General features: G+C 38.9%; 1 protein-coding gene across 1 annotated transcript in view; it reads left to right on the top strand.

The window, feature by feature from the left end:
• KIN (Kin17 DNA and RNA binding protein) overlaps positions 1 to 17,193 on the top strand; it is a 36,383-nt gene extending 19,190 nt beyond the window's left edge. The window contains exons 8-13 of the mRNA XM_024732318.1: positions 3,655 to 3,784; positions 5,937 to 5,987; positions 10,630 to 10,698; positions 11,495 to 11,594; positions 13,071 to 13,171; positions 16,854 to 17,193. Of these exons, the coding sequence (XP_024588086.1) occupies positions 3,655 to 3,784; positions 5,937 to 5,987; positions 10,630 to 10,698; positions 11,495 to 11,594; positions 13,071 to 13,171; positions 16,854 to 16,916 (514 nt within the window). The 3' untranslated portion in view covers positions 16,917 to 17,193. The remainder of the gene's footprint in view (positions 1 to 3,654; positions 3,785 to 5,936; positions 5,988 to 10,629; positions 10,699 to 11,494; positions 11,595 to 13,070; positions 13,172 to 16,853) is intronic.
• The last annotated feature ends 7,139 nt before the right edge of the window (positions 17,194 to 24,332 follow it).

The raw sequence follows: 24,332 nt of genomic DNA, 5'->3' as shown, positions 1-24,332 counted from the left end.
TCAGCAGCCATGGCTCACGGGCCTAGCCGCTCCGCGGCATGTGGGATCTTCCCGGACTGAGGCACCAACCCGTGTCCCCTGCATCGGCAGGTGGACTCTCAACTACTGTGCCGCCAGAGAAGCCCTCAATTTTTATCATTTGTATAATTTTTGTTTTTCTAGAATATTCTTTTCAACGAGGTACTTAAATTTATTATCCGTTTTATTAATCTTTTAGAATACTATCCTTCATCATGTCTCATCAACATTCTTTATATTTTTCATTTACATTTTAGCTCTAAGAGATTCTTTTTTAAAATTTAATTAATTAATTTTTGGCTGTGTTGGATCTTCATTGCTGTGCGTGGGGGCTACTCTTCGTTGTGGTGCGTGGGCTTCTCATTGTGGTGGCTTCTCTTGTTGTGGAGCACGGGCTCTAGGTGCGCAGGCTTCCGTAGTTGTGGCACGCCGGCTCAGTAGTTGTGGCACATGGGCTCAGTTGCTCCGCGGCACGTGGGATCTTCCCGGACCAGGGATTGAACCCGTGTTCCCTATGTTGGCAGGCAGATTCTTAACCACTCTGCCACCAGGGAAGTCCCTCTAAGAGATTCTTGATATCACAAGCAGAAAGGAGCTTTCTGAACGTCAAATCTTACCATGTCTTTCTCTTGTTAAAGACTTTCAGCAATTTAGGCCATCGTCTATATGATAACCTCTAGTTACGTTTACAGGCGTACCACCTGCCATCTGCACCACAGCTCTGCTAAGCCATTTGTCTCCTAAGCACTCTGTGGTCTCACCCTCGCTTGCATCTACTGCTCTCTCTCCGTGCAATGCCCTCCGTATCTGTTCTCCCACTACATCATGAGATCCTGATGGGCTCTTCTGTTTAGCTTTTTATTCCCGATGATTCTCACATTTTAATCATTTAGTAATGCTGAATACATTTGCTAAATAGAAAACTTTATTTTTCCTATTCAGTTTAGTTTTCTTGTGTGGTGAAATATACATAACATAAGATGGTCCATTTTAACCACTTTTAAGTATACGATTCAGTGGCATTAAGTAGATTCACATTGCTGTGCAACCATCGCCGGTATCCATCTCCAGATCTTTTCATCATCCAAAACTGAAACTCTGAACCCACTAAAAAATAACTCCCCACGACACTTCCCCTTCGCCCCCGGTTACCTCTGTTCTACTCTTCTGTCTTTATGAATTTGACTACCTCATTTGAGTGGAATCATACAGTGTTTGTTCTTTTGTGTCTGGCTTCTTTCACTTAGCATAAGCTCTTCGGGGTTTATCCATGTTGTGGCATGGATCAGAATTTCGTTCCTTTTTAATCTGAATAATACCCCACTGTATATATAGACCACAGTTTGTTTATCCATTCATCTGTCAGTGAACATTTGAGTTGTTTTTACCTTTTGGCTCTTGTGATTAATGCTCTTCCGAACATCGGTGTACAGATACCTGTTCAAGTCCCTGCTTTCAATTCCTTTGGGTATTTACCTGGAAGTGGAATTGCTGTATTGTATGGTAATTCTGTGTTTAACTTTTAAAAGGTTTTCCACAGCAGCTGCAGTATTTTACATTCCCACCAGCAATTACACAAGGGTTCTAGTTTCTCCACATCCTTGCCAGTGCTTGTTATTTTCTGTAATTTTTTATAATAGCAATCCTAATGAGTGTGGGTAGTATTTCACTGTGGTTTTGATTTGCAGTTTCCGAATGATTAGTGATGTTAAGCATCTTTTCATGTGCTTTCTGGCCATTTATAGATCTTTGGAGAATTGTCTATTGTCCATTTTTAAATTGGGTTAAATTTCCAAACTGAAACAAATACCAAAATATTGAATAATTTATAGATGTGTTTGACGACTCGCTGTTGATAAAATTTGAGGAATCATGGAGAATGTGAGAAGACACAGAAAGCAGAAAAATAAGCAAATGTTTTTTCTAAAAGTGGAGAAAAATCTTCAGAACACAATAGTAGCTAGCTTTTCCCAGTGATTATAGTAGGAAATAGTGGTTTGTGAACATGTAAGGAAGAAGTAATTACTAGACCCGAAAATAGCCACGTAATCCTAACTGCCCTTCTGCTGGGATTATTAGTGCCTATTATATAGACATATTGTGGTTGTTTATGATCTGGAATTATTGCTAAATTCAGTGGATTCCTAGCTCAAAGTACATTTAACTTCAAAGAATATTTATTTTGAGTAGCATGTTGAAGAGTTTATCTTTATTTGGACTTAATCTGTTCACAACCAATGTATATTATTTACAGTTGTCACAAACCTTAGAACTTAAAAATATGTCAGAGGATTGAATTATGGGACAAAACCTAGTAAGTGAAATATCGCAAGGGTAAAATTAAAGCCTTCCAGTTAGATAAAGAGAGAATGGCTTCCATGAAGACAGGGTGTGGGAGTCCTGACCTGCAGCCTCCCCATATAAGAAGCAGGGATTTAAGTTGACTGCAGGCTCCACTGGGAGTCCTTACAGTCATCCGGCTGCTAATAAAGCTAATGCTGCCTTTAAATGCCTAAAGGAAAAGGTCCAAAGAGTGGAAAATATTAACTCTACTGTATTCTCTATAATCACACTTTTTTTCTTGTTTCCATGGTAGCTTTGTGCAAATATGTGTTCTTTGTATTTTACAAGTATGACAAATTAAATAATTATACTGATAATATTCAGTGAGTCAGCAAATATTAATGGAGCATCTATTTTATCTGAGTCACAAGATAGTTACTGCTACTTTACAGGGGGGGAAAATATATATATATATATATATATATATATGTGGATATATATATTCTCTCCCCTACTGTGAGAGAGGAGTCATATATACAAATGATTATATACCAGGTGGAGTGGGATGCCTGCCCCAAAGTGCTATGGCGGTTCAAAAACAACAAATTCCAAGAAGCCTCATGAAGAATGGATCTTAAAGAAGTTCAGCAAATGGAGATAAATGGAGAGACTATTTTAGGTATAAAAGAGGCATGTGCAGATTTGCAAAAGCTTGAAGCACAGGGCATGGCTCAGTCAATAGCAGAGTGTACAGAATGACAAGTATACGTAATACATCAGGGATGGCATTCTGGGGCCTGTGGTGACAATTTTATGATGGCGCTCAGAAATGTAGAATGTACACTGATGACGTTAGGCAATTGGGAACGATAAAAAAAATTTTAATTGGATGTTGAGATCTTTGCTTTAAAGAAATAGAACTGATAATGTGCCGGACTTCTACCAGCTGTTTTACAAACATCTCACTTAATCCTGCCGGTCGAGCTAGAGTTGGGTCACATTACTACCCCCGTTTATATGTGAGGAAATGAGGCTTAGAAAAGTTAATTGCTCAAGGTCCCAGCAGAAGTAGGATCAAACCCTGGTGGCCCCAACCCTGAAGCCAATGCTGTCACCCGTCACTCAGCCACACTGATAGAGTGGCACTAGCTGAAGGTGGGGGGACAGGAAGGGTTCCATGTTCTCACGCTGCTCCCGGTCCTGTAAGTGATAGACGCGCCCTTTGTAGTTTTGACTAATCTGTTCGAGGCTAACCATATAACAGATATCTTCTGTGTTGTTCCTTTTGCACATTATATAAAGCCTGCGTCTTTGCACAGTTTTTGTTAACAGCACGGTTCCTCTTCCCATCAGTTCTTTGGGACCAAGTGCTCTGAAGACAGTAGGGAACGCAGCATCGGTGAAACGGAAGGAATCTTCCCAGAGCTCAGCTCAGTCAAAAGAAAAGAAGAAGAAGAAATCTGCACTCGATGAAATCATGGAGGTACGCTTTATGAAGTGCTTGTCAACTCTAGCTGTTAGGGGAATTATGTGATTCCAACCAAGGAAAGTTAAATAGTTTCACCAATTATGAGATTAATATAAAGTGAGAAAAATGTGCTCATACCAGGTTAGGAAAAAAGAGCCTAGGTATAGTTCCATCTGAATGGGGCTGGAACGTCCTTAGATAGGTTTATTTTCTTGCCTCAAGTGCTGTCTTCAAAACACTCCATGAAATTATGGTCAATAAAGTTAGTTTAGGAGAACCTCAGTGGTAATTGAAGCCAGAAATGAAAGCTCTGCTCACCTTTGGTGGCTTCGTGAAATTGGCATCCTCCATGGATGCCCCCACCAACCTAGGCTCTCCTGTTGCCTCTGACTTCCACTTACCACCTCCTGCCTGGTAGAGAAAGCTCTGACATTATTTTTTTTTTTCGCGGTACGCGGGCCTCTCACTGTTGTGGCCTCTCCCGCTGTGGAGCACAGGCTCCGGATGCGCAGGCTCAGTGGCCGTGGCTCACGGGCCCAGCCGCTCTGTGGCATGTGGGATCCTCCCAGACCGGGGCATGAACCCGTGTCCCCTGCATCGGCAGGCGGACTCTCAACCACTGCGCCACCAGGGAAGCCCTCTGACATATTTTTAATGTGATTTAACCTGATGGCCAAGTTTATATGATGAATCAGTGAAAACCTATGATTATCTGGATCTAGGGCTATACTTTTGCTCTAAATTTACCTGAAATTCTAGAGCCGTTCTGCAGAAGGTTCTTAATATATTCCTAAATATTCCTTTCTCCCTTCCAACACATCACCTTCCCTTATCAATAAATTTATGAAATAAGTAGAAAAGGCGAAGAGAAAGAATAAATGGGTACAAGAAGCTAACGTTTTTCCCTGTAACATCATTTCCTCTGGTCTCCTCATTCCTTTTCATTTGTCAAGGGATGGGAGTAACTGTTTGGTCTTCCCTGTTACTGAGTCCTCACACAATGCAGGACAGTTAGAAAAGCTTAAAGTATAATATAACGTGTGTACGCTGTGAGATGTAGTCATTACATCATTCAGCAGATACTGAGTTGCTGTTACGTGCTGGGCATCATGTGAGGTCCTGCATGTGTAGAGTAGGGAGAAAAACAGTCCCTGCATGTCATGGAGCTTTCACCCTAGTGAAGGAGGCATTCCACGACCAAGTGAACCAGTGGATAAGTAATTACAAAATGCTATGTGCTGAGGAGGTCTGAGGGCAGGGAGTGGGGAGATAGCTTGTTCCCCCACTAGGGCAGGGGAGATCTCTAGCTCAGCATCCAAAGGGAAGATCCAGGTGGCTAGAGCATGGTAAGCACAAGAGTGGTGGCATTTGAGGTTGGAGAGAGAAACGGGCAACACCACAGAGGTCTTGTAAGCCATTTTAATTTAATTCAAAGTAAAATGGAAAGCCAGATCTACCTGCTTAGAATATAACCATGTCAAGTTTAGAATATTTTTTGTTCATATTGGAAAGTTGGAGGAATTAAGATGAGGTTTTGAATCAACCAAAGAGTGACATTGTTCAGTCCCTTTGAAAGTAGGTACTTAGGGTTAACTGAGCAGTTGAGAAAGAAAAAGGTGTGAGATACAGCCAGGTCAGCTGGTCAGCACGTTTTCCTTTTGGTCACCCTTTCATTTACTTCTCTCCTGGTTGTGTTTTTCTTCCCCTCCATTCACAGGCTTTATTATCCTTATCAAACAGGGAAGCTCCTCTTTGCCATCAAACTGTATACCCAACTATGCTGTGCTGAATTGGTCTGTAAGAGTTATGTTTTTGCCCCCTGAAAACATCACCTGTTTTCCAGCGCATGACAGTCCAGGGGAGGAAGCAGGGATAGGGCAGAGTAATGCTGGCAGGTGGAGATGCAGTATTGACTCAATAGAGGTTGTTTACGTTTATCTTCTTGGTCAGTTGACTTGCCTATCACTTATTTTCCTAAATCCAGGTTGCTTTTTTTTTCAATCAAAAACTAATTGCAAAAAAAGGTTTGTGTTTATCAGAGATTGCAAATTATATCGATCTTCTGTGAAGTGTGTTTTATGGTGTTCTTTTGCTAAATGAAATGTTATTTGAAATAAATTGAGGATTTTAAAGAGGTAATTTTATGAATGTCTCATGCGTCCTCCAGATTGAAGAGGAGAAGAAAAGAGCTGCCCGAACAGATTACTGGCTCCAGCCTGTACGTATCCCACTGGGGCTTCTTACTTCTAAATGTGCTTTTAAGCAAATGATTTAAATAGCATTTGCTATAAATGACTAAATTTCTTAAATATCTGTAAATTCTGTAGATAGATTTATAACTTTAATGACTTGTCTTTGCATCTACTCTGTAAGCATTGGTTGTATTGTTATTAGAGGGTTACTTCATGTTCATGGACCAGTAATGTTTCTTGAGTTTAATGCCAAATTTGTGTATGGACACCTTGAATTTAAGCCTGGAATTATTTTCAGTTTTTGCTATAAGAATACCCAGTTAGGTACTTTGTTGTAAAAACAGCTTTTTTTTTTTTCTTTAACATCTTTATTGGCGTATAATTGCTTTACAATGGTGTGTTAGTGAATCAGCTATACATATACATATATCCCCATATCTCTTCCCTCTTGCGTCTCCCTCCCTCCCTCCCTCCAACCCTCCCTATCCCATCCCTCTAGGTGGTCACAAAGCACCGAGCTGATCTCCCTGTGCTACGTGGCTGCTTCCCACTAGCTATCGATTTTACATTTGGTAGTGTATATATGTCCATGCCACTCTCTCACTTTGTCCCAGCTTACCCTTCCCCCTCCCCATGTCCCCAAGTCCATTCTCTAGTAGGTCTGTGTCTTTATTCCCATCCTGCCCCTAGGTTCTTCATAACCAATTTTTTTTTTTAGATTCCATATATATGTGTTAGCATATGGTATTTATTTTTCTCTTTCTGACTTACTTCACTCTGTATGACAGACTCTAGGTCCAACCACCTCACTACAAATAACTCAATTTCGTTTCTTTTTATGGCTGAGTAATATTCCATTGTATATACCTGCCACATCTTCTTTATCCATTCATCTGTCGATGGACACTTAGGTTGCTTCCATGTCTTGGCTATTGTAAATAGAGCTGCAATGAACATTGTGGTACATGACTCTTTGCCCAGTAGTGGGATTGCTGGGTCATATGGTAGTTCTATTTTTAGTTTTTTTAAGGAACCTCCATACTGTTCTCCATAGTGGCTGTATCAATTTACATACCCACCAACAGTGCAAGAGGGTTCCCTTTTCTAAAACACGTTTTAATTATATAAGTTCAAGGAAAGATTTGTTTTTTATTGCTTTTTTATTATTGCTGCTTCTGTTTTTTCGTTTTTTCTTAATCTAATTTACTAAAGTCTTTAAAAAATTTTTTTTTATTGAAAGAAAGATTCTTTAAATTCTGTAGTGCTTTCCAGTTTTCAAAAGTTTCACACACATGATTTCATGTAAGCCCATAATAACTTTTTTTTCCCTCATCCCTTTATTGCCCCTCTCCACTTCCCTCTCCCCATTGGTAACCACTAATTTGTTCTCTATATTTGTGAGTCTGCTTCTTTTTTGTTGTATTCACTAGTTTGTTGTATTTTTTAGATTCCACATATAAATGATGTCATAGTTTTTATCTTTCTCTGACTTATTTCACTTTATTTCTTATTCTTTTAAGATAACAATTGCATAATAATTTTAAAACATTTCAGTACTTTAAATATTTTTTATTTATTGCTGCTCGATTTTGAACTTACTGGAATATGAAGTTTTCATAAAACCTTCAGGGTATCTTAGTTATCCTTAAGGAAGCTGGCTTGATCAATAACACGAGAGTGGAAAGTAATTATTTGGGTAATTTCTGATTTGAAAATTTCTGATTTACTTTTATTATTATTAATAATGATCTTGAAGATCAAAAAGCATAAAGTTCTAATTTAAATCTTCATAGTTATTCCCTCACTAGCTTAAAAATAATTTTGTTTCCATGTCTTAGTTTATGTTCTTATATAATGGGAAATATTTGCCTGGTGATCACATGAAAGATCATGAAATAAGTTATGTAAAATGAAAATCCTTGCTGTATTAAATAGAGAATAAGTGCTTCATAAACCAGACAGAGAAAGACAAATATCATATGATATCACTTATATGTGGAATCTAAAAAAAAATAGATACAAATGAGCTTCTTTACAAAACAGAAATAGACCCACTGACATGGAAAACAAACTTATGGTTACCAAAGGGGAAAGGCAGGGAGTAGGGAGGGGATAAATTAGGAGTTTGGGATTACCAGTTACACACTATTATGTATAAAACAGATAACCAACAAGGACCTACGGTATAGCACAGGGAACTATACTCAATATTTTTTAATAACCTATAAGGGAAAAGAATCTGAAAAAGAATAGATAAACATATACATATAATTGAATCACTGTGGTGTACACCTGAAACTAACACAACATTGTAAATCAACTATACTTCAATTAAAAAAAAAAAGAAAAACTATTAAAAAATATGCTTCATATGAATTATTTCAGTTAATTCTCATATCAGCCCTACAAGGTGATTACTGTTATTATTCCCTTCTTATAGGTGAGAAAACTGAGGTATAGATTATTTGAGTAATTCCCCCAAGGTCATTTAGAAAGTGGTGAGCTAGGATGTCCCTGGCATATTCACTAGGTTGTACTCTGCCCTAATAAACAGTACTTCCTGGGATGCATTAGTCTCCCTGACTTCCGTCTCTGAGTAGAAGTCTGGGTCAAGATTAGAAAAGGAAGGACCTAGAGAGAGGCAACCATCTATGGATTATTTTGTTTGCTTTCCCTGTCGGAGTAGCTAGCATTTGATATTAATAGTTTCATATATTGTTTATGAAAGTGTAATCAAGAATTTTGCTTAGAGCAGTAGTTCTTAACCAGAGCACAATTCAAAAAAATTTAGACCATTTCTTTCCAAGATATATATGCTTCAATACTACCACTATCCAGTCTCCTGGGGTGAAATGGCTATTTTCACTAACCGCCTAGGTGATTCTCATGTTTAGAATCACCTTTTTTCAGAACCATTGGTTTAAAGGAAAAAGAAAACAAACCAAAAGCAAAAAAAAAAAAAAAAAAAAAAATTTTTAGTTAGTCTAAAAGTTTTCTTCCCATTGACAATACTTTTTTTTTTTTAAGATTTTTTTTTTAATGTGGACCATTTTTAAAGTCTTTATTGCACTCCTTACAATATTGCCTCTGTTTTACGCCCTGGTTTTTTGGCCACAAGGCATGTGGGATCTTACTTCCCCAACCAGGAATTGAACCCACACCCCCTGCATTGGAAGGCGAAGTCTTTAACCACTGGACCGCCAGGGAAGTCCCTGCATTGACAATACTTTTTAAAAAATTTTATTTTCAGTTTGATAATCTTCTAGTATAGTAAATTATTCAGATTTTCTTCCTAGCTCCTCTTGGAGAATGTTACATTAAAAGTGAAGATCAGGGCTTCCCTGGTGGCGCAGTGGTTGAGAGTCCGCCTGCCGATGCAGGGGACACAGGTTTGTGCCCCAGTCTGGGAAGATCCCACATGCCGCGGAGCGGCTGGGCCCATGAGCCATGGCCGCTGAGCCTGCGCGTCCAGAGCCTGTGCTCCGCAACGGAAGAGGCCACAACAGTGTGTGTCTCGTTTTGAAATGGGCAGTATGTGTGTTAAAATAACCAGCAGCCCACAGAGATGGATTGGAGAGCTTTAGTTTTTAAACTCAGAAAAGAAAGTTTTGACAGATGTGCTATAAGCAAGTGTCAATAGTACAATGAAGTAATGAATTATGTTTAAATTATAAGTGTGTGTACCCATGAGGGCCTTTGAGAAATTTAGCCCAGAAATCAGAGAAGCTGTTGGTATTATATGGCTTCATTGAGAAAGTCTTAATAGAATACTGGCTTAAGAATAAGAACATTCAAGCCTTCTCTTAAACATATTTTTCTGCTGTTAAATATTCTCCCCCAAAGTCCTTACTAGGTTTTTGTTAATGTAATGTTTAGCCTGGCTTATTGAAGTACTTGTGACCATCTAGTACTTCTGCTGTATCCACTTGAAGTAGCAAATACAGAATTGCTGTAGTGAATCTGGAATTAAGTCAGGTGATTTAATTTTCATCGTCAGCCATTAGCCAATTGAAATCAGGAAAACAATGATAAAGAAGCAAACTCAGAATGCATTAATATGAAATAAACTCAGATTTCTCTCCCGTTGAGAACTAGATGCTCAGAAGAGCGATGCTTTTAACTGGAGCTAGTCTGGAGGAGTCCAGTCTTACCAAAAATCCAAAGCAACATCATGAGAAGAGAGCACTGTGGAAAGTGTTGCGCTTTAGCTCAAAGCCTCCGTTGCTTGCAGTTCCCAGTGAGACTCCTGCTCTCTTGAGTTTTTTTGTCAGCGGTGAATGTCAACATATAACATCCTTGGCATTTTTTCTTCCTTGAATGGAGAGAAAGAAAGAAGCTCTCTATGAAAGACCTGGATTAATAGAGTTGAGATTGGTGGATGAAAGTCCTAGATTTCAGGAAATCTTCACTATGGAAATCAGCCATGAGATACGCGTTTTTTCCTCTTGGTAACCAACTGTGTTGAATAAAAAGAGACAGAAGGAATGAAAGATTACTAAGGAAATGTTCTGCCATCATTGGGAAGACTTCCAACTCCAAAATGTCTTATTTAGCAAAGCAGTTAACATTTTACTATGATTTTTGGTGAAAATGTTTAAAATGAAGGATCAAAAGAGGAAAGATAATTTATATCATTCCTTCCATCTTTATTTTTTTCTTATTTTCCAGGAAATTGTAGTGAAAATTATAACCAAAAAACTTGGAGAGAAATATCATAAGAAAAAGGGGATTGTTAAGGTAAGAACATGAAGTTATGATGGAATTTGGTGAAGGAGCTGGTGTAAAGCCATTTTGATACTCCTTAAAAATCAAGTCCTAGTAACAGAAGCAGTGTGTCTAAGGTTCTTGATGGTTCCGTGAAAGGAAGGCTGACTTCCCAATGGTTGGAGAAATATTTCATTTCCAACCGTAGTTTATACTTAACTTTGGTCGGCTTTCTTACTAGAGCAAATGGTATGTATGAAATCCCATCGGCACCTCTTAAAAAAATTCAGTGAGCGCACCTTGCTAGTAAGTAAGGTACATTCCCTTTGTTAATGACGGGCAATGTAATAGTGCCCCAGAGTTCCAAGGAGGACTTCCTTGTGGTTTGCCTGAGAGACTTATCTTTTGATTGCTCTAGGATTTTAAAATTTAAAAATCAATGCTCCAGTCTTTTTCTTTCTTTTGCTTTTCCTGAGTATAGTTTCATGCTAGCCCACCCTTGTGCATGCATAAGTTGCCCTCCTACTGTACTTGAAATGACACAGAATTATCCCTCTCATTGTATTTCTTAAAGTCTTATTCTAAGATCACCAGCCTTTTCTTTCCAGATGAAAACCTTCACTAAGCTTTGAATTGAATTCTTTAAGAACCATAGCCTGAGGTCATATATGGCATCTAGAAAATAAGCTCCATTGATACAAGGAGTTACTCTTAAAACAAGTTACTCTTATCTTTTGGTTAGAATTTCATTGTTTACATTTATTTCTGTCCTTTGGACTTTGTGTTCACATGTCTCTTCTGTTATAAAAGTGTTGGTTTTACATGGCAGGAAGTAATTGACAATTACACAGCTGTCGTGAAGATGATTGATTCTGGAGACAAGCTGAAACTTGACCAGACTCATTTAGAAACAGTAATTCCAGCACCAGGTAAATCTTTTTGCAGACCATTTAATATACCATCGAAATAAGTGATTCCATTCTTTAAAACCTTAGTTTTTGACGTTACTTGATAGTTCTGGGTATGAGTTTCCTTTTTAGAAACATATAACTGCCAATATAACTGATCCCAGTTTGACTTGGTGAGGTGGTAGTTTGCCAGTCCTCTGAGAAAGCTATTTTGTGGCATAAATAAATTTTCCCTTTCTAGAATCTTTGTTTTCTTTCCAGAAGCAAATCACAGACATATCTGGATAAAATCAATCATATTAGGATTATTATTAATATATTTGTTTAGTTATTTGAGATGGTAAAGTAAAAGTCAGTATTATTTTGCATTTTCTTTTCCTTAATTGTCTTACACATATCTAGTATAAATGCTTCTGTAGTTAGGTTGTTTGCCTCTGACGCAGACTCTTCATGGTGGTATCATTGCTGGCACAGTGATAATGTTAGTCTCTAAAACTTCTGTTTATCAGATCCTATATTCTTTCTCCATAAAATAAAATTCATTTTATGGATTAGAAATTGTGGACTTTTTTTTCAGCTTCAGTAAGATGTAATTAACATAAACTGCATCTGTATAAAGTATACAATTTGATGTTTTCAACACATGCATACTCCCGTGAAAACCACCCTTACAATCAAGTTAGCAAATGTGTCCATCACCCCGCAAAGTTTCCTCCGTTTCCTTTATAGTCCTTCACTCCCTGCTGTCTCCCGTCCCCCACACAACCACCAGTCTGCCTTCTGTGACTATAGATTAGCTCATAGTTTTCTACAATTTTATATAAATAAAATCATACCACGTGTCCTGTGTTTCTGTCTGGCTTCTTTCACTAAGTACATCATTTTGGATTCATTCACGTTGTTGTGTGCATCTATACTTTATTCCTCTTTATTGCCAAGTGTTTCATTATGTGGATGTGCCAGTTTCTTTATCCAGTCACCTACTGATGGACATTGGGGTTGTTTACAGCTCTTGGCCATTACAAACAAACCTGCTATATGAGCATTCACATACAGATCTTTGTATGGATATATGATTTCTGTTGAGAAAATTCTTAGAGATAGAATGGCTCAGCCAAACAGCAGGCATATATTTACGCTTTTATGAAACTAGCAACCATCTTATCTTAAAAAGAGAGAAATTAAAAGTAAGCTGAATTTTTTCTGATTACTTCTGGGCTCTGGGCATCTCCTCCAAGAACCTTATACTCCTTGGTATAAAATTAAAACATCCCTTGACAAATAAGTAGAAAAAATGAGGAGTCTTGTAATGTTACAGTAATCAAAGTATCTACAAACTGTACTGTAGCATCATACAGATATTAAATGGTTAAGGACATCTAAGAGAAGAGTTTTGTTTTCTACTATGTTGATTCAGTGTAATTGCGTTTGGCTGTAAGAAAGTAGAAGAAAGTGGCCATTTTCTTTGTATTAAGTGTTAACCCTTTTCTGTTACAGGAAAAAGAATTCTCGTTTTAAATGGAGGCTACAGAGGAAATGAAGGTACCCTAGAATCCATCAATGAGAAGACTTTTTCAGCTACTATAGTCATTGAAACCGTAAGTATAGTTTACACAAAGACGGAAATTTCAAAACGCTTTTAAAATGTGCTATGGTTTTTTTTCATCGGATTGGTGTTTTAAGTTTGGGTTTTCTGTTTGCCTTCTCTCCTATTTGGAAATCTATAAGCTTATTTTCTCTAATGACCGACATTACTAAAGCATTTTATTTTCTGATTACAAAAGAAATTCCTTATGTGTCTTAATCTGTTCAGGCTGCTATAACAAAATACCATAGACTGGGGTGGCTTTAGAAACAACAGAAATCTATTTCTCACGTTTGTGGAGGCTGGAAGTCCAAGATCAAGACACAGGCAGATTCGATGTCTGCTGAAGGCCTGTTTCCTGGTTAATGTGTCCTCACATGGTGGGAGGGGAAAGGGAGCTCTCTGGGATCCCTTTTTAAGGGCACTAATGCATTCTCAGGGGCTCTGCCCTCATGACCTAATGACTTCCCAAAGACCCCACTTCCTAATACCATCACATTTTGAATGTATTGAATGAATTTTGACAGGGACACAAACATTCAGTCTCTAGCAGCACTCTTGGATAAAAGCTGAAAAATACAATTTAATATAAATAATTTTTTAAATTGCCCGTAAACCCTCCAGGCAAATGATAACCTCCATTAATATTTTGGTCTGTTTTTTTTCAGTATTTCTATTTTATAACATTGTATATATTACACATAGCTTTATATCCCAGTTTTCTTCCCCCACATCTAACATAAAACTCAGTCTGCCGTAGTGTGATTAGTGGAGGATATATAGTCAGAGTTAGTGGGGGAAAAGCCACAGAGATCAATAATATTTTCTAATGTCCTTCTTTCTTTCATAAAGGATTTAAGGTAGAAGAGATCAATAAATAGATTTTAAGAAATCTGACATTTAAGTAAAATTGTTCGTTGACTTAGAACTGATGGTCCACTGACAGGTCTGCACATGAGGCTGAGTGAGACCTGAGCTGTCTTCAGAAGGAAGGGTCTGAAACATGTTCTTTCCTAACTGCCTAATTCTTTTTAGATCCCTGCGCTACTGCACCGTGTATCTTTATCTCTAAACGAGAAGCTTTTTCATCTCCACTACAGGAAGTTTTAGTGTTTGGGGGAATAATCAACTTCCTGAAGAGTCTGATGAAAGTTTTGGGCTCTCTGCAAGAAACTGCACATAAACTGCCAAATTTTATGTGTTCCCTTTAAGGAGTTCTTAGGTCCCCTGAGCCCACCTATGAACTGGTTTGAGGACATGTGTCTCAGGAAAGCTTTCTAGAAAAACCATTTAGGTTCTTATTTGAAAGAAATCACATTTCAGTAAATTAAGCATTTTTTCCCTGTCCTTGAAAATACTAACCTAATCACCAACGAACATAAACTCTAAGGGGAAAAAAAAGAACAGGGAATGTCACCTGTCAGTAGGGAATTTATTAATCTGACAACATGAACAGATTGAAGTTCTTTTTTAAATCAGTTTTTTTTTTTTTTTTTCTGATTCAATCAGCATAAGATCTGGAAACTCTCGTATTTCCTTGGCAGGTTGAATCTCCTCCACTTTCTAGTTTCCTAATACTATCCAACTTAGATCCCGCTTCATGTTTTCATCTAAGGGAAACAGAAAGACTCAGTACTGTTGAGGATATTCTAGGTTCCATCCACACCTTTGGTTGCCAGTCTGTATGCTTTTCGAGAACTGCTTTCTTCCCGGCCTTGCTGTGAACCCACAGCTCCATCTTCCCCTCTAATGCTTTCATCGCTCTCAGAGCCGGACCGAGATAGAACCTCGGAGGTTATCCGCAGGGAAAGCCTTTCTGGTTGATTGCAAAGCAGCATGTACTCTTGGGAGAAGAAACCCACATGCAAATTTTTTGGTTTTTTCTTCTTGTTTTGCAGCCTGCCTCCATTAAAAATATCTGTGCTGGTTTGTGCATGTCGGTCAGCTTGTCTCTACGTCCGCATGTTTTCTCCAAGTCAATGCCCTGAAAGACATGAACTTTTCGAGTGGTTTCTCCTATTTTTATTATTTCTGGCATCTTAAATTTTAGTATCAGTATCATAAGATTTGGAATTTATACATTTATTAAGCAGATTTTTTAAATAGCTCACAAATTGTTCAAAACCAGCCCCAACTTTTTAGATACTTGCCTAGTTAACCCAAGTCTGGCCCCCCTTCTTTATCCCTTGCTTGGCCTTCTTATCACAGAAGTGTGATTGACCTTCGACCTTTAAACCTGATGATGTCAAACTGGGTCATGCTTTATCTGGGAACTTATTTCCTTTATATGTAATCATTATAGTACATTAAAAGAAAGACATTTTAAAAGCATTTTTTAAAGGAAGGTAAAAAATGTTAAAATCTCAGCCCAGGGTTAGAGTCACCATCATCATTTTATATTTTGCAGTGGAGAGGACCAACTTTTACATTTTAACCGAAAGATTTAATAATAAGGGTTAAGAATTATTGAGCTTGGGCTTCCCTGGTGGCACAGTGGTTGACAGTCCTCCTGCCGATGCGGGGGACACGGGTTTGTGCCCCGGTCCGGGAGGATCCCACATGCCACGGAGCGGCTGGGCCCGTGAGCTATGGCCGCTGAGCCTGCGCGTCCGGAGCCTGTGCTCCGCAACGGGAGAAAAAAGAATTATTGAGCTCATAGGCATATTATGTTCCAGATGTTATTCTGAGCACTTTATATGTGCTAACTCATTTATATTTCTCAACAAGCCAGTAATGTAGGGTACTGTTACTGTTCCCCACTAGGGGATAATGGGGCACTGAGGGGTTATGTCACCTGCCGAGGGTGGGGTTTGAACTTGGGCAGTCTGGGTCCAGAGCCCATATTCTTAGCCTCTGTGTTCCCAGGCTGTATCAGCTTTTATGACAGGTATCATCTTTCATTAATCCAGTTTTCTTTCCCCTTTCCCTTTTTGGATATGAAGGGAACAAGAAAATGTATTTCAGGTTAGACTCATTTTCTGTAATAAGACCAGCCTGTCACAGCTAAACTAGACACATATGTTTGAGTATGAGGATTTGTATTGCTTAAAATAATATTTGTTATTTAAAAAAAAACCCAACTGATCATGGCACAAACATAATAGACATTAACTTCTCATTTTGAAGTCCAGAACAGGTCTTCTGAATCAGGGAATGGCTCTTTTCTTAGCGGTGATTTGTGCGCCCAGGGTCCTTCTGACTTGTGGCTCTACCACCTTCAACCGGGGTTTTGACAGCTGCCGTGTCCGTGTGCTTCAGGCAGGCCGCAGGGAGCATGACGGGTTGCCTGTGGAGGGGAGCATGGCCTGGGCCTGGAAGTGGCCCACGTCACTTCTGTTCCCTTCCTTGGGCCGGAGCTCCATCTCATGGCATACCTGACCACAGAAGGAGCCAGGAAGTGTGACTTTCTCCAGGAAGCAGAGGAGATACTGACCAGCTAGCCAGTCTCTGCCACAGGGTCTAGAGATAACACATGCCACATAGCACTGAAGAAAATATGGCCAGTTCTTGATGAGGTTGCCGTAGAATACTTTAGAATACTTGTAAAATTCACAGATGTGTAGAGCTGTTAGGTACCTTAGTGGTATCGTAGGGATGTGAAAAAGGCAAATTTGGATCCAGAAGTGTGTGTCCTTTTCTTGTCTTGTAAGTACATGTGTGTTCTTAACCTCTTCTTCAATTATTTTAATTTGTAGGGCCCTTTAAAAGGACGCAGAGTTGAAGGAATTCAATACGAAGACATTTCTAAACTTGCCTGAGTTTGATGACTTGTTAACAGCACATTAAAATCTTAAAGCATCAAATTGGTGTTCACAAAGGCATTACAAGACTCTACTGTGTTAGGGTGTTTCTTTTGTATAAAACAAATGGATTTATTTAAATATTACTGTATAGTTGTTTAGCTAAACTTACAGAAAAATCTAGTTATGTCTAATGAAGTATCAAAATTATGTAATTTTGTCTTTGTTATTTTTATTTCCTTTGTAATATTTCCTTGATGATTTTTTATCTTCATTAAAAGAACATTATTGTAAAGTTTTATATAGGACAATTTAGAATCATATAGTTAGAGGAAATCCTTCATATACTCTAAATTTCTATTTTCATCAGTAAAGTAGTAAAGTTGAACCGTAAATATAATTACATTTTAAAGAGTCAAACTATAAATTGAATAGCAGCTTTATTGAGATATAATTCACACACCATACAATCTCACCCATTTAAAGTGGACATTTCAGTGGTATTTAGAATATTTACAGAGTTGTGCAAGCACCACCACTATCTAATTTGAAACATTTTCATCACCCCCGAAAGTAACCCTGTATCCATAGTCACTCCTAACCTCCCCTCTCTCCCCAGCCCCTGGCAACTACTAATCTACTTTCCATCTCTGTGTATTTGCCTGTTTTGGACATTTCATATAAATGGAATCATACGATATGCGGTCTTTTATGACCAGCGTCTTTCACACAGCATAATGTTTTCAAGGGTTATCCACGTTGTAGCACGGATCACTATCTCATTCCTTTTCATTGAACAATTACCCATCATGTGGGTATACCGCATTTTTAAAGAACTATTCATCAGTTGCTGGATTTGGGTTGTTTCCGCTTTGAGGCAATTATGAATAATGCTGCTGTGGACATTCGTGTACAAGATTTTGTGTGAACGTACGTTTTCAGATCCTAGGATTGGAGTCAGTCATACTGTAACTCACTCACGTTATACCATGTTTAACCTCTGAAGAGCTGCCAGGCCGTGTTCCAAAGTGGCCACGCCATTTTACAATCCCACCAGCAATGGTGAGCTCTCCATTTTACAATCCCGCCAGCAATGGTGAGCTCTCCATTTTACAGTCCCGCCAGCAATGGTGAGCTCTCCATTTTTAAATAAGTAGGGCAGCGTATTATGAAGGGATACAAAAGACAGGAAACCCACCTCACAGTTGCTTATGGAAAAAAAAAAAAAGGAAGTTTATAGTTCATATAACTGCGAAGGAGCAGACCCTCGATTCAAGTGAGATTCAGGGTGCAAGCAGTCCAGATTCAGGGCTGGGTCCCTGTCATCTCTGGCTTCTGTGTTGGGTTCATTCAAGGTACTTTTCAAAACAACAAGATGACTGCCAGCATCTCCAGCCTCCAGGTTTACATCTTACCCTTCTGTCACAGTTCCAGCAAAAAACCTGGGATTGAGTCTTATGGATCCACACCGGGACAGATCATTCCAAGTAAAAGGATTGGAATACTACCGACTGGCCAGACTTGGATTGTATTCCAACCCATGGGCCATCCCTCTGGAACCCCACCCTTAGGGGAGGGGTGATAAATCTATTATCAGAAGGCGGGAGAATATTTGCTGGTGAACAGAGACAGAGGAGGCAGCGAAAGAAATAGTAATAGGATGATGTCAGTAGCTTTACAGAAAATATTATGGGATGAATTAAAGCGTTTCCGAAATAGCTGGACAGCATCGTACTGGGGAAAGGAGCTGGGTTTTGGAGTTGGGCAGACTTTAGGTTGAATTTTGGCTGTTCTATTCACTAGCTAAGTCACCTCAGGAAAGTTAATGTTCTCGAATTTCAATGCTTTTAATGTATAAATTGTCAAAAATAGTGTGTCCCGGCAGGGTTGTTGTGAGAACTACAGAAAATGCATATGGAGTGTCAGACGTAAAGCCCAGCACTTAGTAGGTGTTTGATAAACGGAAGTGAGCATAGTGTCAGTAAATGGGGGCGAGCGTTTGTGACCTGAGGAATTTCCATAAGGGGAATGGTTCTCCCTGATTATAGTGGAGAAATAAAACATGACAAATTTCATAGGCCTCCCCCAAATCTGTAAGTTTGGAATCGACTCAGTGGTTTTCTTCTTAGAAAACCATGTTTCATCCCTACCACCCCCGTTTCTTTTCTCCAGCATCTTCCTGAAATTGTCGCAGGATAAAATAAAGTAGCATTATTGAAGGTCAACTTAATTGAAAAAAGTCTGAAGCACAAAAATATGATGCTAGACTGTAGAACCTTTTTTCCTGTAAGTTTTTAGAGGCCAATATGGTTATGTTAAGCAGAGTGACTGCAGACACCTAAAATCACGTCTTATGTACACTTTTTTCTCTATTTTCTTTTCTTTCTTTATTTTTTTGGCCGAGCCATATGGCTTGCAGGATCTTAGTTCCCCGACCAGGGATTGAACCCGGGCCCCCTGCAGTAGAAGCGCAGAGTCCTAACCACTGGACCGCCAGGGAATTCCCTGACTTTTTTTTCTTTTTAAAGCATCGTAAGCTATTCTTTTTTTTAAAAAAAAAAAATAGACTTTATTTTTTAGAGGAATTTTAAGTTCACAGCAAAATTAAGCAGAACGTGTAGAGATTTCCCACGTGCCCCCTGCCCCCCAAGCCACAGCCTCCCTACCATCAGCACCCCCACCAGATGGTGCATCTGTTATAACTGATGACCCTGCATGGACACGTCATCCTCACCAAGCATCCGTAGCTGACGTCAGGGTTCCCTCTTGGGATTGTACATGCTATGGGCTTGGACTAATTTATAATGAAATCTGTTCACCATTGTGGTATCATGCAAAATAGGTTCATCAGTCTAAACATCCACCCGCTCGTCCCCCCTCCCCTGCCTGCCTCCAGCAACCAGTGATCTTTTTACTGTCTACATAGTTTTGCCTTCCCCAGAATGTCTGATAGTTAGACTCATACAGTATGTAGCCTTTTCAGACTGGCTTCTTTTACTTGGTAATATGCATTTGTTTCCTCCACGCGTCTTCTCGTGGCTTGATGGCTCTTTTGTTTTTTTTAAGTGCTGAATAATACCACCTTATCTGTATATACCACAGTTTATTTATCCATTCACCTACTGAGGGACATCTTCGTTGCTTCCAAGTTTTGTCAACTATGAATGAAGCTGCTATAAACCTACGTGTGTAGATTTTTGTGCAGGCGTAAGTTTTCAACTCATTTGGGGAAATATCAAGGAGCGTGGTTCCTGGATTGAATGGTAAGATTGACTTCCGAAGTGGCTGTTGTGTTCTGTAGTCCTGCAAGCAATGAATGAGAGTTCCTGTTGCTCCACCTCCTTGCCAGTATTTAGTGTTGTCTTGATTTTGGCATTCTAATAGGTGTGTAGTAGTATCTCATTGTCTTAATTTGCAATCCCTAATGACATATGATGTTGAGCGTCTTTCCATATGTTTATTTGCCATCTGTATATCGTGTCTATTCAAGTCTTTTGCCATTTTTAAATTGGGTCATTCACTTCCTTACTGTTGAGTTTTAAGGGTTCTTTGTATATTTTGGATGATCGTCTTAGATAATATCTTTTGTAAATATTTTCTGTCTGTGGCTTCTCAGTTTTTGGAAAGCTGTTCTTTTTCACCAGCTTGCTTGAGGTCATGTCAAATTATTGGCATTGATATCTTAGGAAACCAAATTCCTTGAGTTTTCTTCATTAGGAATGCCGTCAGATCCCATTGCCTTATTTGTTCTTTTTACCCTTGTGTACTTCTAACTGCCTATCAGTTTTTGCTGACACGTTTGAGTGAATTTATTCAACAAACATTTACTAAAGCACCTCCCCTAAGTAAATGATCGCAGGAGGTGCTGGAGATAAAAGGGTGAGAAGCAGGTGTAGGCCCAAGATGGGTGTCATGTAGGAATTGACAATGTTTAGTGAATTGATATTCAAATGAAATGATTGGCCGCTAAACAGAAATTAGCTAATTTGGAGTAGCTATTTAAAAACCTGCCCTGGGACTTCCCTGGCTGTCCAGTGGTTAAGTCTCTGCGCTCCCAATGCAGGGGGCCCAGGTTCCATCCCTGGTCAGGGAATTAGATCCCACGTGCCGCAACTAAGACCTGGTGCAGCCAAAAAAAAAAAAAACCCGCCCTGACTTTGACATACCGCAGTGAGAGACCGTTACTGTTACCCGTAACGTAAGTAGGAACTGTATATACCTCAGTTCCTACTCCGGTGAAATGGGATCACAGGATTAGAATATGGCTCAGCCTTTGTTGTAAGTTCGTCATTAGGTAGACTGAAGTGACCCCAGAAACGTTAACTGGGTAATTGAATCACTATACCATTAAAAGGAAGCGTCCTTGACTTTTCTTTCTCTCACATGGATATTTCAGAAAAAGTCACCCATGTAGACTTTGCCAGTGTGAAAAAGTGTTTTGTTCTGTTTTGTTTGTTGGTTTGGTTTTTTTGCCATGCCTCATGCTTGCCGCTTGCGGGATCTTACTTTCCTGACCAGGGTTTGAACCCGGACCACGGCTGCTGAGCCCTAACCACTGGTCTGCCAGGGAATTCCCTGAAAAAGTGTTAAGAAAGGAATAAGACTACTAAATTATTACAGCATATAAGCATTTTTATATATCTAGGCAGCCAGGTAATTTCTACTTTCATCTTACTGGGTCTTTGGAGTCACTTACAGCTCTTTCGATTGGGATAAGTCTGAAGAGAAGATGTTCCTCCTTATGGTATTAAGCGATCCTTTAAAGCAAGTAGAATGACTTGCATAGGACCTCATACCATTAGATACTAAAATAACTACTGATTCATAGTTCATTTTTACTACACATAGAGACACTCTCTAATTCCCTTTTTTTTTTTAACTTATTTCTTTGGATTGCCAATTTTCCGACTCTAAGAAGCCTTGTTTAATTTTCAGATATTTAAAAACACAAACAAACAAACTTACGACAGAAGTATGACCTGAACGCAGTCTTGTTTCTCAAACAAAGGCTCTTATTTTCCTGACAGTTCTGACAATAAGACATACATATCTAATTGGTTTAATGGGAACTGTTTAGATTGATACTTACAGAAAGCTTTGAAGATAGGCTTTTATCCTAAAGAGGAATATGACAAATACCAGCCCTGTACTACCCCAGCTTTATACAAAATTAAATATTGATCAATTACCAATGGGTTCCAAGGTGTCCAACGAATAAGCATAGATAATTGTCAACTTGTTTTTCTTCATCACTGAGAGCATAATACTTTCAGAACTAACCAAGAGGCAGACAGTGGAATAGTTCCTTCTTTTCCAATGATTCCCATTAATTTGGTTTCTTCATTTGAAATTCAAAATTGATTATTCCCTTATAATTCAAAATTAATTATATAGAGAAGGCAATTTTCTGGTCTCAAGAGGGACACATGTGAACAGTATTAATAAGGTTATTTTTTACAGGAAATGAATTTTAAAACACCAGCTATTAATAAAAGTTTTGATAATTTGAATAACATGGGTTTGATTTTAAATCGTTTCTTTTGCTAGGACTGTGTTGCTCAGTACTCTGCATGTAAATTTACACCCCAAGATTTTCATCATTATTTTTAAAACTACTGAGCACATGTAAAATACTGGGAATAGATCTAACCTTATATAGCTAAAGGTAGCTGTAAGGTCAAAATTTTTTACAAAGTAACCAGTATACGAACCCACTTTTGAAGTTTGTGTTGAATATTAGCATTTTAAGATTAGTATTTTTGAAATAGGGATAGAAAAGATGTAATAGATTTTTTAAAAAATCATAGGTGACCAATTTTTATAGAGGAATGAAACTAAAAGACAATGCTATTTACCTCTTCAGAACTGAGGTTATCTTGGAAATTATAGAAATAATCACATGTTTAATATTTTGCAATTATGTCAAAAGATGATCACTTGCTTTCTCAAATATTGGTTGGGTATGTCCAAAAAGAGGTAGTTTTGTCTACTTTCTAAAATGAAAAATTGTTTTAACCAAATTATGGAGCAAAAGCTTCATAAAAATGTACCTTAAAATTTTTTAAGTGCAATTTCATCACTTTGGCCTTTGAACATATATCCATTTTCAGAATAGATTTAAAGGAAAGTTATAAACAAAGGAAAGCACAGAATGATAATGGATCAGACTTGCACCAGCCTCCATAAATCTCTTCATATATATATATATACATACATATATACGATTGACCCCTGAACAACATGGGTTTGAACTGCATGGGACCACTTGTATGTGGATTTTTTTTTTTTTGCGGTACGTGGGCCTCTCACTATTGTGGCCTCTCCCGTTGTGGAGCACAGGCTCCAGATGCGCAGGCTCAGCGGCCATGGCTCACGGGCCCAGCCGCTCTGCAGCATGTGGGATCTTCCCAGACCAGGGCACGAACCCGTGTCCCCTGCATCGGCAGGCGGACTCTCAACCACTGCGCCACCAGGGAAGCCCCTGTATGTGGATTTTTAAAAAACAAATATAGCACCTGTTGTTTCATTTTACAGATCTTTAAAATTAACTAAGTATGGGGAAAAGTTTGTATTTAATTAGAGATCACAGTATGTGGAATCAAAAAACTAGGGTTTGAGGACTTCCCTGGTGGCGCAGTGGTTAAGAATCCACGTGCCAATGCAGGGGACACGGGTCCGAGTCCTGGTCCGAGAAGATCCCACATGCCACGGAGCAGCAAAGCCCATGCACCACAACTACTGAGCCTGCACTCTAGGGCCTATGAGCCACAACTACTGAGGCCACGTGCCACAACTGCTGAAGCCCACGCGCCTAGAGCCTGTGCTCTGCAACAAGAGAAGCCACCGTAATGAGAAGTCCGCGCACCGCAACGAAGAGCAGCCCCTGCTCACCGCAACTAGAGAAAGCCCATGCACAGCAACAAAGACCCAACACAGCCAAAAATAAATAATATAAGTAAAAGATAAATTTATAAACAAAACAAAAAAAAACTAGGGTTTGAGTCCTGATCTGTTCTATACTGTCTCAGTTTCCTGCCCTTGGTTAAGTCATCTATCAATTCCTTTGTCTTTGATACAGAGATGAAAGTTTGTTGATTTTCGACTGTGTGGGATTTTGGCAGCCCTAAGCCCCACATTGGTCAAGGGCCAACTGTATAGGTGTGTACGTTTATATATGTGTGTATATATGATATGGCTATCCTACTAGTTCTCTTAGGAGAATCCTAATACAGGCTTCTTGGACTAAAATGGGTCTCTGAAGCCAACACTAAGGAAGGAATTTTGGCAAAGCATCATGGGCATCATAGGTACCTTGGCAAGGTTATCCCTACAGAGGGTGACAGGGCTTTATATTCATATATATATATAACTACAAAACAATTAAGATAGGTGACTTCCCCTGTTCTTACTCCAAGTTCACCAAATAACCTCATA

Source organism: Neophocaena asiaeorientalis, unplaced genomic scaffold, assembly GCF_003031525.2.
Source record: "Neophocaena asiaeorientalis asiaeorientalis breed wild unplaced genomic scaffold, Neophocaena_asiaeorientalis_V1.1 scaffold176, whole genome shotgun sequence".
In the NCBI taxonomy this organism is placed as follows: domain Eukaryota; kingdom Metazoa; phylum Chordata; class Mammalia; order Artiodactyla; family Phocoenidae; genus Neophocaena; species Neophocaena asiaeorientalis.
Note: the sequence above shows the minus strand (reverse complement) of the source record. Positions and strands in the feature narration are given on the sequence as shown.